General features: G+C 39.0%; 1 protein-coding gene across 4 annotated transcripts in view; it reads right to left on the bottom strand.

Moving 5' to 3' along the window:
* GAB2 (GRB2 associated binding protein 2) overlaps window positions 1–25,122 on the bottom strand; it is a 176,049-nt gene that overhangs the window by 108,850 nt on the left and 42,077 nt on the right. The window contains exons 1-2 of one of the 4 annotated variants that reach the window (XM_067750484.1): window positions 12,778–12,925; window positions 9,928–10,098 (exon numbers count right to left, since the gene is read on the bottom strand). The exons of 1 other annotated variant lie outside the window; for it this stretch is intronic. In XM_067750484.1, the coding sequence (XP_067606585.1) occupies window positions 9,928–9,930 (3 nt within the window). In that variant the 5' untranslated portion in view covers window positions 9,931–10,098; window positions 12,778–12,925. Of the gene's footprint in view, window positions 1–9,927; window positions 10,099–12,777; window positions 12,930–25,122 lie in introns of those variants that run through there. 2 more of the 4 variants (XM_067750485.1, XM_067750483.1) reach the window with 2 other exon arrangements.

The raw sequence follows: 25,122 nt of genomic DNA on the forward strand, positions 1-25,122 counted from the left end.
CATTTACCAACATTATCCCTTTTCCTATTTCTCTATTCACAGGCTCTAAAATAAGGCCTAAACCATAGCAGGTGCTTCCTAAAAGTTTACTGAAAAAATGATACATAATAGATATTCAATAAATGTCGAGTGAATAAATGAACTGGACGTTTCTGTTAGAAGTGGATGAGAGATGTTAAGCCATAGACTCAAGGTTAGAGTATTGGGGTACAATGTAAAGTAAGATGGTAAATACAAGCTAGAGCCACCAGACAGGCTGGGGCGGGGGGGGGCGTCTGGTGAAAGCCAAGCACAGGAATTTGACTTCATTTTATAGGCACCAAAAAAAGAGAATCCTGAATGTTGCTGAGGCTAAAAAAAATCTTGGGCATGATGGTAGGGAGGGAGGGGGGTGGTATACCCCAAAATGATTCCAGATTTTCAGTTAACAGCCTGAAGATACCAAACAACTGTTGAGAAGACAGTGAACCCCCTGAAGGGAGAGGGCCAGAAAGATGTATAGAAAGCAGAATCCTTGTCCTTGTTTCACAAAGTGCCTCACCTTTTCCCGATGATAGCAAAGGTCTAATTCTTCGCTCACTATTCTCTCTCTATTGCCACCTTACCCGTTGTCTCAGTTATTCTTCTCTTCAGGAATCTGACCACTCCTCAAAATTCCTGATGCAAGTTATTTGATTGGGTAAGTGTAATGTGTCATAGCCTCAGAACTGTTTAAAATGCCTCAGAATTTCCAACCTCTGTGGGAGAGAAAGGCCAGTGTAAATATATCGTGTTCCTGTCCCTATGGACAAGACAAACTTCGCCTACTCAGTTCTGGTCAGAGCCAAAACTCAGTGAAGTGATTTCTTTCAGCCTACCCTACTAAAGCACAGCAAAGATAAATGTAAGGAGTACCTCACTATGTGGCCCATGCAAGTAAGTATGATCAGAGAAATAAAATCGTCTACCTACATTTTGTTTTCCTTGCCTTCTGCCTATACTCTAGTGAACGCTATTAACTGATTTGCCCAGAACTCACCCCTGTGCCTTTGCTCAAGATCATCCTCACACCTCCTGTACCCACACCTCACTCTCTGATTGTGCTGAAAGTATGCTCCTCCTTTAGGGACTACTCTGGTGGTCCAGTGGTTAAGACTCTGCCTTTCCAATGCAGGGGGCATGGGTCTGATCCCTGGTCAGGGAACTATGAAATTATGCTCCTCCTTCAAGGCTACCTTGAATGCTACCTCCTCTATGCTGTTTTCTTTTATCTTTTAAATGAAATGCAAAGCCTTCTGCATTTAAACCCCTTTAACACCTTATCTACTACAGAAAGACTTCTGAGATAGTTTCTCATGAATACTTCTCATCTCCAGTTCTAATCCCTTCATAAGACATTAGTTTTGAGGCCAGGGACTATGTCATTTGGACAGTCCCCATCATTCCCAGTGCAGCGTCTGTACTTAGTACAAGTAGGAGGCTATCAAATACTTGCTGAAATAAACTAATGAAATTATTACTTTCAATGAGCTTTCATATACATTACTTCAGGGCATGATTATCCCTATTTTACAAATAGGAAAATGAAGGCTCATAAAAGTTAAGTGATTCAGAAAACAGACCATGCTTTCCACAGAAGCTGAGATAAAAGCCCCACACAGAGGATGCAGATTGAATCTGGGCACTTCTTGGATAACTGCTCCCACCTTTTATTGAATAACCCACTGAGAACATAAACGGGTACATTTTGGGGGAATAAATCTGTTGACATGTATATCAAGAGTCATAAAGAAATTCATACAACCTGAACCAGTACGTCTATTTCCAGAAATCCATCTTAAGAAAATATCTAGAGATGCGGACAGACTTATGCATGAAGATGACCACTGTACTATTGTTCAAAATAATGATAAAACCTGTAAAATCTTCTGTTTTCCAATTGACAGACTGAAAATAAGTTTATATCTCTTTCTTCCCAAATCCCAAGGATGTGACAAAGTAGTACAAAGGGATTAAATTAATACCTGTGGTTAGGGTGGGGAAAGAGAAATAAAGGGACAAAAGAACCAGACCAGAAATCTTTAACCCTTTTCAAAAGATGGAAAGTAGAGGTACCTACACAGAACCCAAGTGAAGGAAGTCAGGCAAAGGAACATGGGAAAAAACTGCATGCAGTATCCAATGCTGCTCCTTGATGAGGCTGGAAAAAGTGCCATGTTGAAGATTAGAGCAGCACCGTCCAACAGAAATGTAATGTGAGTCACGTACATAATCTTGAAATTTATTTTTACATTTAAAAAGTAAAAGTAAGTAGGTGAAATTAATTTTAATAATATATCCAAAATACCATCATTTTAACACATAAGGAACATAAAATGATTTTGGGGGGTTGTTTTTCTTTGAAATCTGATGTGTATTTTACATTTACAGCACATTTTAATTCAGATGAGCCAGGTTTCAAGTGCTCACCAGCTCACACTTGGCTACTGGCTACTGTAATCCATAGTGCAGAATTAGAGGATAAGGAGAACAAGGTCAGGAAGAGGAGCAGAAATCAAAATGATTAACTGCAGCGTTGTCTAAAGAACCATCTGGGCAAAACATTTTAGATATGCAAGGACTTAGAAAATTTAACTCCTATGCATTCTTTCTGAAAAAACTACCAAGGATACTTTAAAGCAAAAGGAAAAAGAATTTTAAGAAAGAAGATGACATGGGGTGCAAGAAAGGAGATTTAACCCAGGACTTCAGTAAAATGGTAGCAGGCCTAGAAAGTAGAAACAGAACTCTCTGGACTTAGAGAAGAATGTGTCAAGATGCAAGTCATTTCCCTACAACAAACAGTACGATTAAGAAGCTAAATGACAGTAGTCATAAGGTAAAGGCAGATGCTTCTTTCTTCAGTCCGGGAAAAAAAAAGGCAATTAGAAACTCCAAGGAAAACAAAAAGAAAAGACCAGGTATAAATATGAAGCAAAGAAAATGTGGCAAGCGATGTAATGTAGAAAGAGAATCTATTTGATCTTGATGTTTGGAATATTCTCCTTTAAATGTCACAGGTTTAGTATCATTGAACCTTATTTTCTTCCTATGAATCAAATCATGCAACTCAGCTCTGTTGTGATATGTACATAATTGTAATATTGCAAAGGATATACACTAGTTGTTAATTCTTAGAATCAATCTACAGGTAAAACTCAACACTTACTTATTTTATAGACCTGAATGTAAATATTATTTAGCCATACAATACATACCTTAAGATATGAAGGGACTAATTTTCTCATCTTACCTGTTGGAGAGTCAAAATATTCTGTATACAGTTAGAGAAGGAAAAACAGAATTTTAGGCCTCAGTGGTAAGCTGCACGTGACAAGTTTGACTAAGGGGCTTTAATGATTCAATGATGCCTGTTTCCTTACCTAAGAAAACTAAGGTTCCAGTGTCCTAGTGGTACAAAGTGGTTTTACGAGTGAGTCACACTGCAGCCATTAAATGATCCTCAGAGTTTACAATAAGTGTTTTTAAGCTTAAAGTGTTAAGTGAGATAGACTGTATCCAAACTTGTAGAGACAGTATGAAGCCTAGGCAAATGGAAGGAAATCCGAGCTACATTTACGTATAAGGAGAGATTTAGGTTAGAGTTAAGTAATCACCAGACTTCTAAGAGGCAATCCAGAAGAGGCATGGGAATCTAGTTGAGGAGACAAAAGTGGTACAAGGAATAGTCAAAGTTAAGTGTTAGGCACTGGTACCACCTCTGATCTCTCTCTGTAATCATTCCCTCTTTCCCAAAACACAGTTTGTACCCATTATATATTCACAAATTTAGATTATCAAGGCTACCTGAATGATTTAGGATGGCCAAGGAACCATCAAACTAGGCAGAATAGTCAAGGAAGGCTTTTTTTTTTTATTGAAATATAGTTGCTGTACAATGTTACAGGTGTACAATATAGTGATTCACAATTTTTAAAGGTTCTACTCCAGTATTATAAAATATTGGCTATATTCCCTGTGCTGTACAATATATCCTTATAGTTTATTTTATATCTAAAACTTTGTACCTCTTAGTCCCCTGTGCCTATATTGCCCCTTCCTGCTTCCTTCTCCCCATTGGTAACTGCTAGTTTGTTCTCTCTGTGAGACCACTTCTTTTTTGTTATATTCACTAGTTTGCTGTATTTTTCAGATTCCACGTGTAAGTAATACCAAACAGTATTTGCCTTTCTCTGTCTGATTTATTTCACTTAGCATAATGCACTCCAAGTCCACCCATGTTGCTGCAAATGGCAAAATTTCATTCTTTTTTATGGCTAAGTAGTATTCCATTGTGTGTGTCTATACATATATATATATATATATATATATATATATATATATATATATATATATATATACCACATCTTCTTTATCCATTCATCTGTTGATGCACACTTAGGTTGCTTCCTTATCTTGGCAATTGTAAATAATGCTGCTATGAACACTGGGGTACACGTACTTTTTAGAATTAGTGTCTTTGTTTTTTCCAGACATATACCCAGGAGTGGAATTGCTGGGTCACATGGTAGTTCTGTTTCTAGGTTTCTGAGACACCTCCATCCTGCTTTCCACAGTGGCTGCATAAATTTACATTCCCACCAACAGTGTATGAAGGTCAAGGGAGGCTTCTTGGAAGAGCTAAGCCCTGAACTGTATCTCAAAGGATATGTAGGTTTGAACATGGTAATCGTGGAGACCACAGAATCCTTAATGGTTGCAAAGGGGAAGCAGAAACCAGCCCCCAGACTGAAGTGCAAAGGAGACTCCCATGGAAGAGAGGAAAATGAGGCCACCTAGAAGGCACGGTAACCAGATGGTACTGAGAGACACTCACCTGTTCTCATTCCACCATCAACACAGAGATGAATGTTTTTCAGGGCTGTATTTAAGAAGATGGAGGTATAGCTCCCAAATATGTAAACTGGGTTCCCTCCTTCCTCCCATCAACCTATACTTGATCCTCTCTGTATCAGACAGATTGTCTTTTCTCCTCTACTCCTCTTGCAACTCACATTTCTCTCCGTAAGTTAAGTTTCTCACTAGCAAACAATCACACCAAAGACGGAAGAGTTTGCTTCCAGAGACTAGGACGATCTACTTGGCAGTAGCTGGACAATCTAACAGGTGGAATGACTACAATGTTTTACCCTCCATGGCTGGACTTTGAAACTAGACTGCCCAGCTCAGCCAAAGAGAAAGCAGTATATCTGTTATTAAACAGGGTTCTGTACTCAAAAAACATCCTTTATAAGTCTCAAACACCCCTGCTTTGTACTTTCTAGGAGCTGGCATTCAAACCTACAAACTTCTCACTCCAAAGTTCCATGCTCTTCTCCCTATACCATACTGCCTCATAGAAAGTAAGGAAGAAGAGGGTGTGAATTTACCAAAGCTAAAGTGTTGCAAAGCAAGAACCCAGAGGTACAGCCTGTTATCTTTACATTCCCTCCAGCATTTTTTAAAAGAAACAAAACAGTCCTGCTAACTAAGACTCAGAGATTCCTCGAAGATGACAAAAGTGAACAGCCTTAAACAGACTTTTCTTTAAAGGGCGGGAGGGCACATTAAATATCAGAGGATGGGGGACTTCTCTCACATGATTCTGTCCTGGCTGAAAGGAAGTTTCAGAGAAAAGACTATTCACCCAGCAAGACCACAGTATCTAAGAGATTCCAGAAGGCGGTAGTGAGTTAGAGAGAGGGAAAGAATGGAGGCTGACTCACTATTTGTTTTCCAAAAATAAAAACTCAAACCAAACACAGTGAGACTCAGCCATCCAGCTGGGTACTCCAAGGATTAACTGTCTGTGTGGCCAGGCACTTAACTTCATATTTCTGATGGACCAGCTATAAAATGGAAAAAGAATTCAGAATAAGGCTTGTTGTCAGGAGAGCAGCAAGAAAATTGTATTTACAGCTTCTGAAATACAAACCAGCGCAAATGGTCTGACATGGAACCCCTGGATTCCCTAGGTCCCAACGTCCTTGCTGTGAATAATGTCATAAGGTCAGGCTAGGGATATGAATGTCCTCAGAATGGCAGTGCCACCTCATGTTTTTATATCCTCTTCACAGGTTACAGCTGGACATTTAAAAATATAGATTCTAATTCAATGTTGAAAACAAAATGCCTGCATAACAGAGTGGAAAGCATATGGGCTTTGGTGTTATGTAATCCTGGGCTTGAATCTTGGTTGTATGACTTGACAGGTTACTTAGTATTTCTGAGACTTCTTTTCCTCATCATTAAAATGGGGATAATTATCTATCTTAGAACATTTATTTATTGAGAATTAAAGTTCCTGATACATAAGATACTCAAAAGATAACTTCCATATTAACCCTTACCTCACACCACGTACAAAAATTAACTTAAAATGGATCACAGATATAAGTATAAAAGCTCCTAGAAGAAAATATAAGAGAAAAATTCTTGTGACCTTGAGGTAAACAAACAAACAAAAAAACAATCATAAAAGAAAAACAGACAAAACAGACCATCAAATTTCAAAGCTTTTGCTCCCCAAATGGGACCATTAAAAAAATGAAAAGGCAAGCCAGCCTGGGAGAAAACATTCACGTGTTTTCACGGAAAGAAAAACCTCACATATTTCTATCTTACAAAAAGCTGGTATCCAAACCGTGTTTAAAAACTCATAAGCTCAATGACAAGAAGATAAACTATACCATTTTAAAAATAGGCAAAAGATTTGAAAAGGGACTACACAAAAGAAGCTAGACCAGTTATCACCCAAAAAGATTATTAGATATCAGGGAAATGCAAATTAAAACCACAATGAAATACTGTTACCTGTAAACCCATTAGAACGGCTAAAATTAAAAAGACTGACCATACTAAGTGTTGGTGAGGATGTCAAGCATCTGAAATCACACACATATACTGTCGGTGGGAATGTAAAATGGAACAGACAGTTTGGAAAACAGGTGGGCAGTTGTTAAAAAAGTTTAACAAACAACTACCATAGGACCCAGCCATTCGCATCCAGGGTATTTACCCAGGAGAAGTAAAAATATATGCCCACACGAAGATGTGCAAATAAATGCTCATATCAGCTTTGTGTAAAATAGCCCAAAACTGCAAACAACCCAAATGTCCATTAACAGGCAGTAGAGCTATACAATGGAATAGAACTCAGTGACAAAACAGATGTATGCAACAACATGGACACATCTAAAAAATCATTATGCTGAGTGAAGGAAGCCAGACAAAACATGTACAAACTGTATGCATCTATTCATAAAATGCAAACTAATTTATAGTGACAAGAGATGACAGCTTGCGTGGGGCAGAGGGCAAAGGAAAGGAAAGAACATGAAGAGATGAGGAACCTTTGGGGGCTGACACACATGTTCTGTATCTTGACTGTAGGAGTAACTTCACGGGTATAGACAACTGTCACACTCACTGAATTTAGACAGATGCAGTTCACTGTGTGTAAATTATCCCTTAAAGTTGATACGGAAAAAAAAAACAAATGCACTTTGCTACTCCTACTGCCACTAGAATCAAGTTAGAAAGTTACTATTGCCTACCTCATGGCCACAGGGAAAATGAAAACTGTACACAAGTTGCTGAGGAAAGGGGCGGTTCTGCAGAAACCTTTTTATTTATTGAAGATCAATCAGGTGTTTGGCAAGGTGCTAGGCGTTTTATGCATATTACCTTATTTAATTCTAACAAATTTGATGAGATAGGCTCTAATATCTCTATTACAGAGGAGGGAACAGGCGCAGAAGGATCTCATCAAAAGCCACCCAGATGGTAAATGGTAGGTTTGGATTCAATGATGGATCTGGAATCAGACCGGGTAAGCTTGACTTCAAAAGACAATGCTATTATTTCCTACAGTGCTTAGGGCATCCTCAGGAAGGCAAAGCCCTGATGGCCCAAAGACAGGAAGAGTTCCTGGAGATTTTCTTCATCAGGATTGGCAAATCCTCTCAAGTCTTTCTCAAAGGGGAGGGAGGGTGGGAGGTGAGGTACGCCTCCGCTCGTGAGACGAAGGAGAATCCTCTCCCTCAGCTCCAGCATCTGCTGGTATTTTGTTAACTCCTGGCTCCTCCAGACTCACCCACCCACTGGTTTCCCAGAGAAAAAAAGCCAAAATATCTTGGCTGAAGAGAATGGGTCACAGATGACAGAGGTAAAAAAACAACAATACATGAAGTTCTGTAATAAGCGTTTTAAAAGCAAAAACAAATGGCACACTTCCTTGTTCTGCATTTTCCTTGTTCTCTTGGAGTTGTCCATCTTAAACATTCTTCTGTCTACATTTTCATTCATCACAATGGAAAAAGTGAGGCCAATGGGTCATGCTGAAAGTTTAAATAAATTTACAGTCTTCCTATCTCAGACCGGTTGTAGCCCAGCTCCCCTGAAGCTAGGCTAACAGATCAAGCAGAGGGTGGCTTGAGATGCAGACAGTGGGCCACAGAGAGAAAATATGGGAAACTCAGATCTGGAGGGGTAGTTCAGGATAGGGACCAACTCTGAGCTCAGAGAGCACAGACCTGGGTTCTGGGATTAACACCGTCTGATCATCTGTGAGACTTTGGCAAGTCACCTTCTCTCTCTGAGCCTCAGAAGATTAGATTGGTCATGTTTTTCAACTTGAACAAAAGCCCTCCGTTTATAACCAAAAATAATCTTTCCCCTAAGCCCTTAAGATTCTCATGCACTTCCTCTTTGAGAATTGCTCTGTTGCCTCTTTATTCCCCCAGCAGCCAAGCTTTACTTTCTGAAATCTGTACTACAAAAACAGGCAGCTTTTCATTGTATCAGAATACATTACGATACCAAATTAAAAAATTTTAAAGTATATACAAACGTACACTGAAATTCTGTCATAATCCTGACTGTGTGTTATTGAGAGTCAGGGATTAAACGTCCTAATTAATGCAAATCGTAGTGTTCTGGGTTGTTCCTCATTTCCATTCCTGAATTTAGCATCCTGATTTAGCATGAACTGTAATGAACAATTTTACCAAAGTTCCTTTGCTCCCTCTTCACACATGTTAAGAATTCATTCACCACAGGGATGTGTGCTTTTGTGATCGCTTAACTAGAGCCTCCTCCCCCAAACTGGATTCTGCCAAACTGTTTCTGGTAAGCAGCTTTGGAAAGTAAAAACTCCCTAGACGCTCTGGACAGGGTGTGAGAGGAAGACACACAACCCAGCAGGGGAACTGAAACATTCCCCCTTGCGTCTACTTCTGTCCTGGGAGGATGGGGGGAGGGAAGCTGCAGAAGAAGCTTTTAGAGGAAACAGACTTGCAGGACTTTTGCTGCAAACAATTGGGTACTGTATCCAGCTGTTGACTAAGGCAACTAAAACCACCAGAAAACAAGCAGGTCAGAGTTCTTAGTCCTGAAACAAGAAAGTACTACACTTCTGTTTCACATGTTACAGCCTAGAACCTGTATTCTAGCTGCTGTCTCTGGAGCTCAATGCCAGTGTTGGAAGGCACCTTTGACATCATTAAGCCAGTGTCCCCCCACCCCCTTTTTAAAGAAGTGGAACCATTTATTTCTACATACAAAATTTTATGCAGAACCATGATATATAAAAACAAACAAAAGCAGAATTACTCTGGGGGGTAGGGGGACACAGGTGGAGAGCTCTGCCTGCTCAGCTGCCATCATCGCTTTCATCAGGCACCTCTTTGGATTCCCAGGGCCATAAGGACCACCATTAGGTCCACTGATGTGTGTTGAGTTGTGTGTGATTGGTAGGTCTCTTGATTTGTGGAGTTGACAGATAAAAACATAGATGACCATGCCTTTAATCTGATTCAGTAGGCTGGCGGGGGGGGGGGGGGTGCACTCTGCTTTTTTTCTTGCATCTTCTCCTTCAACGATCTCATTAACTCCCAGTGCTTCACTTACCATTTCTACATGGAAGACTCAAATTGTACATTTTTAGACATGATCTCTCTACTGAGCAAAGCAGATTGTCTGAAGCATACTGATGGGAGGAGGCAAGCAGGGATCTAGGCATGTAGATAGGAATCTGAAGTCTGGAAGCAGAATCCAATATTCTGGACGAGGTCTCCGGTTCTAAGAGAATTAGTAAGAGCAAAAGAGTAATGGGACTGTCTAAAGCATCAAGGCAGGGACTTGGTCAAAGGAACACTTTTTGGGCAAAAGTCCTTTTTAGAATTGGGGGTCAAAGTCAGAGGGGGACTAGCTTTCAGGCTTGACTTGAGGCCAACTTCTAGAGGCTTGGATCAGGTTCTTAAATTCTACCCCACTCACCCCCATTATGAGCAGAACTGCTTCACAGACCTGTCATAAGGTCTGAGACGACAGAGCCAAGTAAACCTTCACAGCTGAGAAGATCCAGGTCCTACTCGTCTAGCAAGTTAAAAGCATGTGATGAGATGAAAAGATGCAGAACAGATGTTCCTAACCTTTTTCGGGTCACTCACTGAGACAGATGCAGATCCCTATCAACCCAATATCCATTTTTCTCTTTATCCCTGTTATAAAACTAACATTTTGTTCAGTGAACTGGCAGAGACCCTATGGTCTCAGGGAAGGTAATCCCCCTCCCATTCATCCCCAGGAGTTGAATCACAACTGGTCTAAAGCAATTATGCAAATCCATTCCCCTTTGCCAGGAATGCTCTAAAGGCGGGCACGTCATCTAGTTCTGACAAAACAAAAACAAAAAACCCATAAGAGGTTTTCTGGGGAGGGAAAGTGCTTGATCTTCTTGGTGGCATGCTTGAGCCACTGAAACAATCCTGCAACTTCCTGCCTCTCAGTCTGCTAAATGAACACCAATGTCCTTGTGATTTAAGTCACTATTACTGAGATTTTCTGTTAACTGCAGCTAAAAGTTTTCCTGACTGATCTGCTGACCCACTTGAAAACCACACTTAAACTATGGGCCCTGGGACTTCCCTGGTGGCACAGTGGTTAAGAATCCACCTGCCAAAGCAGAGGACACGGGTTTGATCCCTGGTCCGGGAAGATCCCACTGCCGCAGAGCAACTAAGCCCGTGCGCCACAACTACTGAGCCCATATGCCACAACTACTGAAGCCTGCGCACCTAGAGCCCGTGCTCCACAACAAAGAGAAGCCACCAAAATGAGAAGCACATGCACCGCAGCGAAGAGTAGCCCCCGCTCGTCACAACTAGAGAAAAGCCCACGTCCAACAACAAAGACCCAACGCAGCCAAAAATAAATAAATAAAAAATAAAATAAACTATGGGCCCTATACCCCGTAACCTTCATTATGTGGATATATACACTGTTTTACCTTCCACTTTTCCATTAGGAGGTTTACAGATTTTAGGTCAAGAACCCTTACTCTGGACTAGTGGTTCTCCAAGTGTGCTCCCTGGACCAGCGGCATTAGCATCACCTGGGAACCTGTGATAAGTGTAATTTCTTCAGGATGATGCTGGACCTATTAAATCAGAAACCCGTGCAATGGGGTCCAGCAATTTGTGTTTTCCTAAGTCCTCTAAGTGATCTGATTCATGCTAAACTGGGAGGACCACTGCTCTGAGCCCACCATTACTCAATTTCTGTGATGACAGAAATGTTTACATCTGCACTGGCCAGTATGGTAACTACTTGCCACACGCGTCTACTGAGCACTTACAAGGTGGCTAGTGCTACCGAGAATTTCAAATGTTACTTTGTTTTAATTTATTTAAATACCCGCCCGCGGCTAGTGACTCCTATATTGACTGCTAGACATTGCAGCTCTAGACAAACATAAGGGATTTTATATTTTCAGGTGGCTCCTAGTACTAAGCCATAAAATATCAGTGGTTCTCAAACTTCAGTTGCATAAGAATTACTAGAGGGTTTGTTAAAACAGACTGTAGGTCCCCCCCCTAGAATTTATGATTCAGCAGATCTGCTTGGGGTCTGAGAATCTGTATGTCTAGTAGGTTCCTGTGTGATACTGATGGTACTGATGCAGGGAAAGCACTTTGAGAACCACTGAAGTAATAAGCAAAACGTGTACCTTCTTATAACCTGTATGAAAGCCACTTTTCTACAATTCTAACCAATGTTTTCGTTTGGGCTCATCAAATTAACAAATAGGTAAAGCTCTCTGACAGTAGGAGCTGACATCTTCCAACGCTGTATGTTCCATCGTACACTCTAGCTCAGTGCCCTGGATTCGGCAGGTGCTTGGTATTAGGAGGAAATGGCTATCCCCGCCAAGGGGAAACTTCTGGAAGGCTCTACCATGTTCCAAAGATGACGATTACCTCCTTAGAGTCATCAAGTGACAGGGTGTATGTTTCAAAAGAGATGCACAGAAAGGTTAAGTGATTTGCCTAAGGCACTATGCCCTATTTCTTACTTTTCTGTATTTTAAATGTTATCTCAGAAATTGTTGAGGTCTAACTAAGCCTATTTGTAGAAGTGAGATATATATATATATATATATATATATATATATATATATATGTGGATGTATATATATTTATATGCAGAAATACTGAAAACTAAATTATTCAAGAATCAAAAATACTCTGACACTATAATGGTGGTATGAAAGGCAAAAGGACTGGTGATCTAGACAGGGTGCTCCACTTTCTCAAATAACACCACACAGAAAACCATCTATGCCAAAGACCTGGCTGGCCAGCAATACGGCTTTCAAGCATTAATGGGAAAGAATCAAGGACAAACACACAGGGGACTTTTCTGAAGGTCAAAAAAGGAACAATAAATACCATGCCCAGAAAAGCTTTTAAATCTGACCTTTTCCTCTGCCGAAGCCATTCGCCTTCCAGCATCTTCAATCTAATAGACTGAAGTGGGCTGAACTGGCTCTTAGGAGAGAACTGGGGCTAGTCTTTTCCTTAACCCTGCCTCTCCAGCACTGCTCTAGCAGCGGCAGCATTACTGGTAATTACATCATTATACTGTAATGGAACACATGCAGGGCAAGTGAAACAGCCCAGCAGCTCCCCAGTTGAGGAGAGCAGAAAAAGGCTCCCACTTCACCGTTCAATTTCTATTAACCCTTCAGGTTCTGGATTATTCTCAAAGGCAAACCACCCTTAGGCCTTTTCACAGTCTTAAAACAGAGACCATGGAGGTGGAGCTTAGTTGAAGACTAAGAGCAAAGTTTATATATTCATGTGATGGAACTCTTCCACTAGAATAGGAATTAGGAGACTTGGGTACAGCTCTGGCTTTGCTATGAATACCTTATATGGCCTTGGGGAAATCATTTGCATCTTTTAGGTTTCAGTTTCCTCATCTATAAAAAACAGTAAAGCTTTCAGGCAGACGATCCCAAAATGTCCCAGTAGACAATTTGGGATTGGATCGAATGATAACAAGAGTTCTCCCAGCTCTAATATTCTATTATCTAAAAAGACTCCACAAATAGGGGAGGCAGGGAAGGAGTAAGATATGAATGGTCAACTCTACTTGGTCTTCAAGCAGTTAATTAGATGAGGATTTTTGTCTCTACTCTGACACATGCATCAGTGTCAGATCATCTTCATCAACATCCAAAGCAACTTTTCAAAAGACGAAGGTCAGAACTCATTAACGTATCTTAGAATGTCTACCCAAAGACAGAAAGGACACAGAAGTTCAAAGTATACTGGGACAGAAGTGAGGAAACCAAAGTCCTAGCTGTCACTGACTCCTCCTATGACCATGGGTGAGTCGCTTAACCTTGGCCAACTCATCTTTAAGACACTGTGGTGGAGGGGAGAGGGGTTAGAATTAGACCCTTTCAGCTCAAGCAGTCTACAATTTTGATGTCTCTGTACAAGTTTCCGAGGCTCCTACTGGATACTGAGGCATGCAGGGGTGGGTGGGTGTTGGCACCAACAACATGCTAAGAATGCCAAACCCTGCAAGACAGAGATGAGTTTTCTTATGATATTCTTATGGTTTTCTCATAGATATGTCAAAAAATATTATCTAACAGACCTCAAGGAAAGAATTAAAACATATAAAGCTACATATTAATTGCTGTATATCTCAGAATCTTCTCTTTCTAATGCTCCAAAAGGAAGAATATACAAATGTGTTCTCTGCAGTTGTCTTCTGGTCTTCATATAGAAGGTACGAGACTTTGGTTTTCAGCAGTAAGGTGATCTAGATATTCTGGATGACTTTCTCAAAAAAACAATTTAAAAAGCTAAATAAATAGTCCTAAAAATTAATTTTTAAAATGCATCATGTTGAGCTGTCAGTAATACTTGAGAGAACAAAAATTAAAGGAATTTGCACAGAGCAAAAATTAAATGAAATGAAAAGCAGGTGGAAACATCCAAATGTGCATTAATAATGAAAGGATAAACAAAATTTGGCTTATACGTACAATGGATTACTATTCGGCCTTAAAAAGGAAGGAAATTCTGACATATGCTACAACATGGATGAATGTTGAAGATATTATACTAAGTGAAATAAGCCAGAGAAAGTGAAAATTCTCTGTGATTGCACATATATGAGGTACTTAGAATAGTCAAAATCACAGAGCCCAAAAGTAGAATGGTAGTTGCCAGGGGCTAGAGGCAATGGAGTGTTACTATTTAATGTTACAGAATTTCTGTTTGGGAAGATGAAAACGTTCTGGAGATGGATGGTAGCGATGGTTATATAACAATCTGAATTATCTAATGCCAGTGAATTGTATATTTAAAGATGGTTTAAATGGTTAAATTTACGTTATGTACACCTTATCACAATAAAAAAGCATTAAATGAAAGCAGATATCCTGGAAGGGACAAGAACACTAAAGCCAGCTTTTGCCCTGTGGCTATGTAACAAACACTAGTGACCATTGCAATGACTATCTGGGGTATGGGCAACATAAGATAAAGCCCAGGGCCCACCTTAGGTGGGACAGTCTTATATGAAATCTCCTTATACACTTGAGATACCAATGGACTATACCCTCAGTATAGAGATGAACCATAAACAAATCTGCAGCACTGAAAGGGAACACAAAGAAACTGTCCTGTCTTACCCAGCAGAGAAGGAGAAATGTCTCTGCTAAGAATCCATAAAGAAAAGCTGGCTCTGGTGCAGGTTTGTGATCAAATCCATGCAACCTCAAGTGAAGATCTAAAGGTAGTCCACTGAGCAATATTTTCGAGATATTGGCAGAAGCAACTCCTCATTCTTTCTGGTGGAATAAAGACTTTACCAAGGCCTCAAATAACTCCCACAGATAAAGTCCTAAGGTACATTAGGTCTTAAAACAAAAGCAAAACAAAAAACACACGTCCAGAAATAAGCCACATGAGTGACAGCCAAGAAAAACAGACAGCAAAATAAGATCCTCAAAGGCTTCAGATATTGGAACTAGAGACAAAATACAAAACGCCTATGATTTTTATATCTTAAGATTTAGAGGAAAGACTTGAAAAAATGAGCAAGGAAGAAGACAGTATTAAAAAAGAACCAAGTACGTTTGAAAACATACCAAACAGAACTTCCAGAAATGAAAGTTATAATCAAAATTTAAAAATCAATGGCCAGGTCAAACAGCACATTAGATATAACTAAAGAAATAAGTAGTAAATTAGAAGAGCAATCCAAAGAAATTCCATAGAATGTGACCAAGAAATGAAGATATAAAAAATGTGAGAGTTTAACAGATAGGGATGATAGAGTTAGAGGGGTCTAACATATATCTACTCTTTTAACTGAAGTTCAAGTAGAATTAGAGAGGATGGAGAAGGACATTATTCAAACAGCTAATGGCTGAGAATTCTTCCAGAATAACTGAAAGAACACTAAACCTCAGATCCAGCAAGCTCAACAAATTTCAAGCAGGATAAATAAAAATAAAACAACATATTGTAATGAAATTTAAGAGCACTGTAGACAAAAAAAGAAGACATTAAAAGAGAAACAGAAAGATCACCTACAAAAGAATAGCAATTAGACCATCAACTGGCTTCTCAACAGCAACAGTAAGATCTAGAAGACCACAGAATAATATTTTCAATGTATTAAGAAAAAATAACCGTCAAGAGAATGAGAAGACAAGCCACAGACTGGGAGAAATATTTGCAAAACACAGACCTGATAAAGGACTGTCATCCAAAATATATAAAGAACTCTTAAAACTTAACAATAAGAAAATAAACAACCTGATTGAAAAATAAGCCAAAGACCTTAACAGATACCTCACCAAAGAAGATACATGGATGGCAAGTAAGCATATGAAAACATGCTCCACATCATGTGTCATTAGGGAAATGCAAATTAAAACAACGAGATATCTCTATATATCTACTCCAATGGCCAAAATCCAGAACACAGACAACACTAAATGCTGGTGAAGAGATGGTGCCAACAGGAACCATCATTCATTGCTGGTGGGAATGCAAAATGGTACAGCTGTTTTGGAAAACAGTTTGGTGGTTTCTCCCAAAACTAAACATACTCCTAGAATACAATCCAGCAACTGTGCTCCTGGTACATTTACCCAGGAGTTGAAAACTTATGTCCACATAAACACTTGCACATTGATGTTTGTAGCCGCTTTATCATAATTACTAAAACTTGGAAGCAACCAAGATGTCCGTCAGTATGTGAATGGATAGACTGTGGTACACTCAGACAATAAAATATGATTCAGGGCTTCCCTGGTGGCGCAGTGGTTGAGAGTCCGCCTGCCGATGCAGGGGACAGGGGTTCGTGCCCCAGTCCGGGAAGATCCCACATGCCGCGGAGTGGCTGGACCCGTGAGCCATGGCCGCTGAGCCTGCGCGTCCGGAGCCTGTGCTCCGCGACGGGAGAGGCCACAACAGTGAGAGGTCCGCGTACCGCAAAAAAAAAAAAAAAAAAAAAAAATATGATTCAGCACTAAAAAGATATATAAACTATGACCGACACTAGAAGAAATAACTATGCCATGTGATAAGAGGTATTAACAAATGCTACTATGGCAATCACACTGCAAATAAAAGTATCAAATCAGTATGCTGTACACCTTAAACTTATACTTGTATGTCAAACATAACCCAATTAAGAACAAAAAAAAGAAATGAACTATCAATCCATGAAAAGACATGAAGGAATCTTAAATGCATATTACTAAATGAAAGAAGCCAACCTGAAATGGCTACAAGCCGTATGACATTCTGGAAAAGACAAAACTGTGGAGACAATAAAAATATCAATGGTTGCCAGGGGGAAGGGATGAATAGGCAGAACACAGAGGACTTTTAGGGCAGTGAAAATACTCTATATGATGCCATAATGATGGATATGTGCCGTTATACATTTGTTCAAACCCATAGAAGGTACAACCCCAAGAGTGAACCATAATGTTAACCACAGACTTCGGATGATTATGATGTCTCAATGTAGGTTCATCAGTTTTAACAAATGTACCACTGTGGCGGAGAAGGTTGATAATGGGGAGGTTATGCATGTGTACAGGTAGGAGGTATATGGGAAATCTCTGTTAACGTCCCCATACTTTTGCTGTGAATCTAAAAATGCTCTGTAAAAAATCTTAAAAATATCAACTGTCAATGCAGAAGTCTATAGCTAATGAAACTCTTTCAACAATGAAAGCAAAATAAAGCTATTTTCAAACAAAAACAGAGATTGCCACAGACAAACCCTCACCGAAATCAATTTTAAAGGATGTATTTTAGGAAGAAGAAAAACAATCCCAGATGGAAGGTCCGACATGAAAGGGGACAAAGATGAGCAAAGATATTGATAAATATGTGGGAAATTTGAACACTGCCAGTGTGAAACAAGAATACTACTTAATCTGTGTGGTTAGAAATAAGACAGAACTAAAATATTGGACAATTACATAAGTTGGGAGGAATGATCAGAGTTTTTCTATGATTCTTATATAATTCAGAAAAATGGTGGCTCTCCAAAAAACATGTCCACATCCTAATCCCCAGAACCTGTGAAAATTACCTTATATGGCAAAAAAAAAAAAAAAAAAAATTGTGATTATGTCAAGGATCTTGAGATCCTCATGTTAAAGATCTTGAGATCCTTATGTGAAAGATCTTGCCCTGGATGCAATCACATGTATCCTTTTGAAGGAGAGAAGGAGGGAGAACAGACACAGACACACAGAGAAGACACAGAAGAGGAAAAGACAATGTGACCATGGAGGCAGAGATGGAAATGACATGGCCACAAGCCAAGGAACACTTGAAGCCACCAGAAGCTGGGAGAGGCGTGGAAAAGATTCTCCCCATGAGTCTTCAGAGGGAGTACAACCCTATGACACATTGATTTTGGACTTCTGGCCCTCAAAACTGTGAGAGATTAGATTTCTGTTGTCTTAAACCAACAAATTTGTGGTAATTGCATACAGTAACCATGGGAAACTAATACAAAATGTAAAGATGTTACTTTAGGCCAACCAAATTAAAATGCATATGTTAATAAAGAGATCAGTTCTCCCTAAGTGGATTTATAAATTTAAACTCAGTAAAAATACCAATTTTTAAATAGGAAAAGGTAATTGTAAGGTTCATACAGAAAAACAGAATAGCAATAAGGGGAGACTTAGGCAACCATATGATAAAAATATATGATAAAGCCTCATTAATTAAAACAAAGTGTGTGGTCATATACAGAGACAAATGATTGGAATTTAATATATTTTAAGTCCACAAATGGGTACTAATGCAAAAAATAGTTTATGATAGAGGTGGCATCTCAAATTGTGGGACAGATTTGAGATGGCATTTAAGATTTAAATGACACTGTGACAAATCTCAATCTGTCCTAAGCATAGATCAGGATAAATTACAAATGGATCAGAGATTTAAATGTAACATAAGACAAGACTATAAAAGTAATAGAATAAAATGTAGTACATTTCACTAGCAAACAGAATCCAACAGCACATTAAAAGGATCATACACCATGATCAAGTGGGGTTTATCCCAGGAATGCAAGGATTCTTCAATATATGAAAATCAACCAATGTGAAGCACCACATTAACAAATTGAAGGAGAAAAACCATATGATAATCTCAATAGAGGCAGAAAAAGTTCTGACAAAATTCAACACCCATTTATGATAAAAACTCTCCAGGAAGTGGGCATAGAGGGAACCTACCTCAACATAATAAAGGCCATATATGACAAACCCACAGCCAACATTGTTCTTATTGGTGAAAATTGAAACCATTTCCTCTAAGATCAGGAACAAGACAAGGGTGCCCACTCTCATAACTATTATTCAACATAGTTTTGGAAGTTTTAGCCACAGCAATCAGAGAAGAAAAAGAAAGAAAAGGAATCCAAATCAGAAAAGAAGAAGTAAAACTGTCACTGTTTGCAGATGACATGATACTATACATAGAGAATCCTAAAGATGATACCAGAAAACCACTAGAGCCAATCAATGAATCTGGTAAAGTAGCAGGATACAAAATTTATTTATTTTATTTATTTATTTTTGGCTGCGTTGGATCTACCTTGATGCATGCGTGCTTTCTCTAGTTGCAGCAAGCGGGGGCTACTCTCCACTGCCGTGTGCAGGCTTCTCACTGTAGTGGATTCTCTTCCTGCAGAACATGGGCTCTAGTCACGTGAGCTTCAGGAGTTGTGGCTCGCAGGCTCTAGAGCGCAGGCTCAGTAGTTGTGGCGCCTGGGCTTCACTGCTCCATGGCATGTGGAAACTTCCCGGACAAGGGCTTGAACCCGTGTCCCCTGCATTGGCAGGCGGATTCTTAACCACTGTGGCACCAGGGAAGCCCAGGATACAAAATTAATGCACAGAAATCTCTTGCATTCCTATACACTAACAATGAAAAATCTGAAAGAGAAATTAAGGAAACACTCCCATTTACCACTGCAACAAAAAGAATAAAATACCTAGGAATAAACCTACCTAAGGAGACAGAAGACCTGTATGCAGAAAACTGTAAGACACTGATGAAAGAAATCAAACATGACACAAACAGAGGGAGAGATATACCATGCTCTTGGATTGGAAGAATCAACATTGTGAAAATAACTATACTACTCAAAGCAATCTACAGATTCAGTGCAATCCCTATCAAACTACCAAGGGCATTTTTCACAGAACTAGAACAAAAAATCTTACCATTTGTATGGAAACACAGAAGACCCCGAATAGGCAAAGCAATCTTGAGAAAGAAAAATGGGGCTGGAGGAATCAGGCTCCCTGACTTTGGACTATACTACAAAGCTACAGTAATCAAGACAGTATGGTACTGGCACAAAAACAGAAAGATAGATCAATGGAACAGGATAGAAAGCCCAGAGATAAACCCACACACATGTGGTCACCTTATCTTTGACAAAGGAGGCAAGAATATACAATGGAGAAAGGACAGCCTCTTCAATAAGTGGTGCTGGGAAAACTGGACAGCTACATATAAAAGAATGAAATTAGAACACTCCCTAACACCATACACAAAAATAAACTCAAAATGGATTAAAGACCTAAATGTAAGGCCAGACACTATCAAACTCTTAGAGGAAAACATAGGCAGAACCCTCTGACATAAATCACAGCAAGATCCTTTTTGACCCACCTCCTAGAGAAATGGAAATAAAAACAAAAATAAACGGGACCTAATGAAACTTAAAAGCTTTTGCACAGCAAAGGAAACCATAAACAAGACAAAAAGACAACCCTCAGAATGGGAAAAAATATTTGTAAATGAAGCAACTGCCAAAGATTAATTTCCAAAATATACAAGCAGCTCATGCAGCTCAATATTAAAAAAACAAACAACCCAATCCAAAAATGGGCAGAAGACCTAAATAGACATTTCTCCAAAGAAGACAGACATATTGCCAACAAACACATGAAAAGATGCTCAACATCACTAATCATTAGAGAAATGTAAATCAAAACTACAACGAGGTATCACCTCACACTGGTCGGAATGGCCATCATCAAAAAATCTACAAACAATAAATGCTGGAGAGGGTGTGGAGAAAAGGGAGCCCTGCTACACTGTTGGTGGGGATGTAAACTGATACAGCCACTATGGAGAACAGTATGGAGGTTCCTTAAAAAACTAAAAATAGAACTAGCATATGACCCAGCAATCCTACTATTGGGCATATATCCTGAGAAAACCATAATTCAAAAAGAGTCATGTACCACAATGTTCATTGCAGCACTATTTACAATAGCCAGGACATGGAAGCAACCTAGGTGTCCACTGACAGAAGAATGGATAAAGGAGATGTGGGATACATATATAATACACATACACACACACACACACACACACACACACACACACACACACACACACACACACTGGAATATTACTCAGCCATAAAAAGAAATGAAATTGAGTTATTTGTAGTGAGGTGAATGGACCTAGAGTCTGTCATACAGAGTGAAGTAAGTCAGAAAGAGAAAAACAAATACTGTAGGCTAACACATGTATATGGAATCTAAAAGAAATGGTTCTGATGAACCTAGGGGCAGGAAAGGAATAATGACACAGATGTAGAGAATGCACTTGAGGACACAAGGAGGGGGAAGGGGAAGCTGGGACAAAGTGAGAGAGTAGCGTGGACATATATACACTACCAAATGTAAAATAGATAGCTAGTGGAAGCAGCCACATAGCATAGGGAGATCAGCTTGGTGCTTTGTGACCACCTAGAGGGGTGGGATAGGGAGGGTGGGAGGGAGGGTCAAGATGAAGGGGATATGGGGATATATGTATATGTATAGCTGATTCACTTAGTTATACAGCACAAACTAACAGAACATCGTAAAGCAATTATACTCCAATAAAGATTTTTAAAAATGTAGTACATTTCTTTTATAACTATCTATCACAATGATGTCTAGAAGCCATAAAAAACAAAAGGTCATTTGAGTGACTACACAAAAATCTATAAATCCTGCATGGCAACACAAACAAATATGTGTGTAAGTATACACACACAAAGCATGCAAACACACGCACACCCCTATAGGCAAAGCTAGAAAACAAATATTAAACTGGGTTAGAAGTAATAAATATTGTATTAAAATTTGCAATTCCTATTATTAAAGGCCAATCTCTTAAATAAAGAGCTCCTACAAGCCAATAAGACCAACAACCTTATAGAAAATGAGCAAGGCATATGAACAGATTGTTCACAGCAAAGGAAATACAAATGATCTTTAAACATGTGAAAAGATGATCAGTGATGACATACAAAAGGAAGGCAAATTAAAACTACACTGAAATACTATTTTCCACCCATTAGACTGGCGAAAATCCAGAAGTTTGATAACTATGTTGGCAAGACTGTGAAAACATGCACTCTTATATACTGCTGTGGGAGTGTAAAAAGTTCCAAACCTTCTGGAAGGTAATGTGGCAAAATTACATACAATATATCTAAATTATAACAGTATAGATCTTTTAACCACACAATTCCTTTCTAGAAATTTAATCTAGAGACAAACTAATGTATGTGCATAATGATATAAGTACCTTTTGCAGATCTACTTAAAGGAGAAGATTGAAAACAATGTAACTGTCCATCAATAAACACATTTAGTTATGGTTCCATCAATTGATGGAATACCACCTGGCTATTAAAAACAAAAAAAAGTAGTGAGGAAGGAAACTCTTCATGTATTAATATGGAAAGAGTATCAAGATATAGTACTAAGTAGAAAAAGCTAAGTATAAAGAAAGTTGTGCTTTATATTACTATTTGTATTAAACAGTTAAACAGAATATTTATATATTTGTATCTACATTTATAATTTGTATTAGAATATATAGGCTAATACATATTATAGGCACAGATACATTGTGGAATTGGAATTGAGCATATGGGGGCAGAAGGACAGAAGGGAGATTCTTCACAGTACACTTTTCAAATATTTGATATTAAAACCATGTGAACATATTAACAATTACGTTTAAGAATTTTAATAAGTATGAATAATAGAATATCTAGGATAACTTCTAATCAAGTAAACAGAGTATAATTTCCAAATTAGTAGAGGAGTAAAAATAAAATGAGGAAAAGGAAAGTAAAATACTCAATCCAAAAGGCAAGAACACACATGGCACAACACTAGATGGTTGAAATAAACCTCAATATTTCCATAATCCCAGTAAATGTAAATCAGTTAAACTTACCAGTTAAAATACAAAGACTGTCTTGGGATTCCCTGGTGGTACAGTGGTTAAGAATCTGCCTGCCAATGCAGGGGACACGGCTTCAAGCCCTGGTCCAGGAAGATCCCACATGCCACAGAGCAACTAAGCCTGTGCACCACAACTACTGAGCCTGTGCTCTAGAGTCCACGAGCCACAACTACTGAAGCCCCTGCACCTAGAGCCTGTGCTCCACAACAAGAGAAGCCACCACAGTGAGAAGCCCGCGCACTGCAACAAAGAGTAGCCCCTGCTCGCCACAACTAGAGAAAGCCCCTGCACAGCAACGAAGACTCAACACAGCCAAAAAATAAATAATAAAAATTAATTAAAAACAAAAACAAAGACTGTCTCACTGTATTAACCATAATAAACGTGAATTAATTAAGCTCCTCACTTAAAAGACAAAGACAGTCAGACTAAACAAACCATAATCAAGTTACACGTTGTTCTTAGAAGGTACGCCTGAAATATAAGACCACAGGTAGGCTGAAAGTCAAAGGATGGAAAAAATTGCATGAGGCATGTATACTACTCAAAAGAATGCTGCTGCAACTAAATGACTATCAAGCAAGGAGATATTAAGGCAAAAGGGTCACTTTACAAAGACAGGAACTTCAAAGGTCCAGGAAGATACATAATCCTAAAATATGGCCTCAAAATATATAAAGCAAGAATTGCTATCACTGCAAGTAGACATTGACAAGTCCATTATTATAATGGGATATAAAAAGTAACGGATATAAAAAGGGCAAGGCTCCTTTTGCCCCCGCAAATTAACCTGCTTTGGAACTGCTAGATCACTGCATTAGAAACAAAGTTTCTCACTTATTCCTGAGAAGATCAATCAGGATGGAGAGACATGCTTCCTGTCTGGTTTCAGTGACCAATATTCAAATGCAGAAATGGGAAGTTACACATTATCCACATGTATAGCTAGACACTAACACAAATGGATTTGTCAGCAACTCTATGTGCTTATTATGCTTCAATTTCTTAATCTCTAAGCTCCTCAAGGGAAAATATTGCTCTCTTATACATATTTGTATCTATCCCAGCACCAACCACACGCCTGGTATATAATAAGTGTTCAATGAATGTTTTATTGAATCATCTGTTACACAGCCCTTTAAAAAATACTTATTCATTCCAACATTTATGAAGCACCTACTATGTACCAGGCACTATGTTAAGTGCTGGGAATACACAGATGAGTAAAACAATGTCTGTTCTCCATCAGAAGAGAAACAGAAATATATTTTTTTCAAAAGCTATAAACAGAGGTTTGCATGGAGAGGTAGGAAGAAGAGCCCAGAAGAAGTACCTGGAGATGTGAAGGCAAGTTCTCAACCATTTAACGTGTATTCATAAGCAGCCACTGTGGTCCAGAATCAGGTAGGTGCTAGAGAAGGGACATGTAAGTCAAGCCTTACTAAGCACTTATGGGGGCAAAGTCAGGCAGAAGACATTCAGGTCAACAAGAAAGAAGCAGTATATGAGGTTCCAGGGGAAATGTGATTTGCTCAAAGTCAAACAGCTTGGGTAAAGACTAGAACCTACATTCCCAGTGTTTTTTCCATATTGATTCTTGACACTCGTTCCCCTAGGACCCTATTTACTCCAATACGGATCCTTGTCTAGATGCAAGGCTTTTGACCATAATCCAACAAGAAATTCTCTTTAAATTGCATTGCAGCAAAGTGCCCATAAATTTCACTTAAAAATTTCACGAGATAACCGCACTGAATACAACAAATGCGACTCTTTATTCTATTTCATTTTGTAAAATGCTGCTCACCACTCACTAATAGCTCTCAACCCCATTTTGTAAAACTCCTATTGCTTGTGATAGTTTATAATGTGCTTCTCCCAACTGAAATTCTGCTTCTAATTCCTCACTTCACAGCCCAGGAAAAGCCCCCTTCAGACATATTTACTGAGCAACTGCTGTGTGCAGCGGAAACACTGTGCT

Source organism: Pseudorca crassidens, chromosome 9, assembly GCF_039906515.1.
Source record: "Pseudorca crassidens isolate mPseCra1 chromosome 9, mPseCra1.hap1, whole genome shotgun sequence".
Classification (NCBI taxonomy): Eukaryota; Metazoa; Chordata; class Mammalia; order Artiodactyla; family Delphinidae; genus Pseudorca; species Pseudorca crassidens.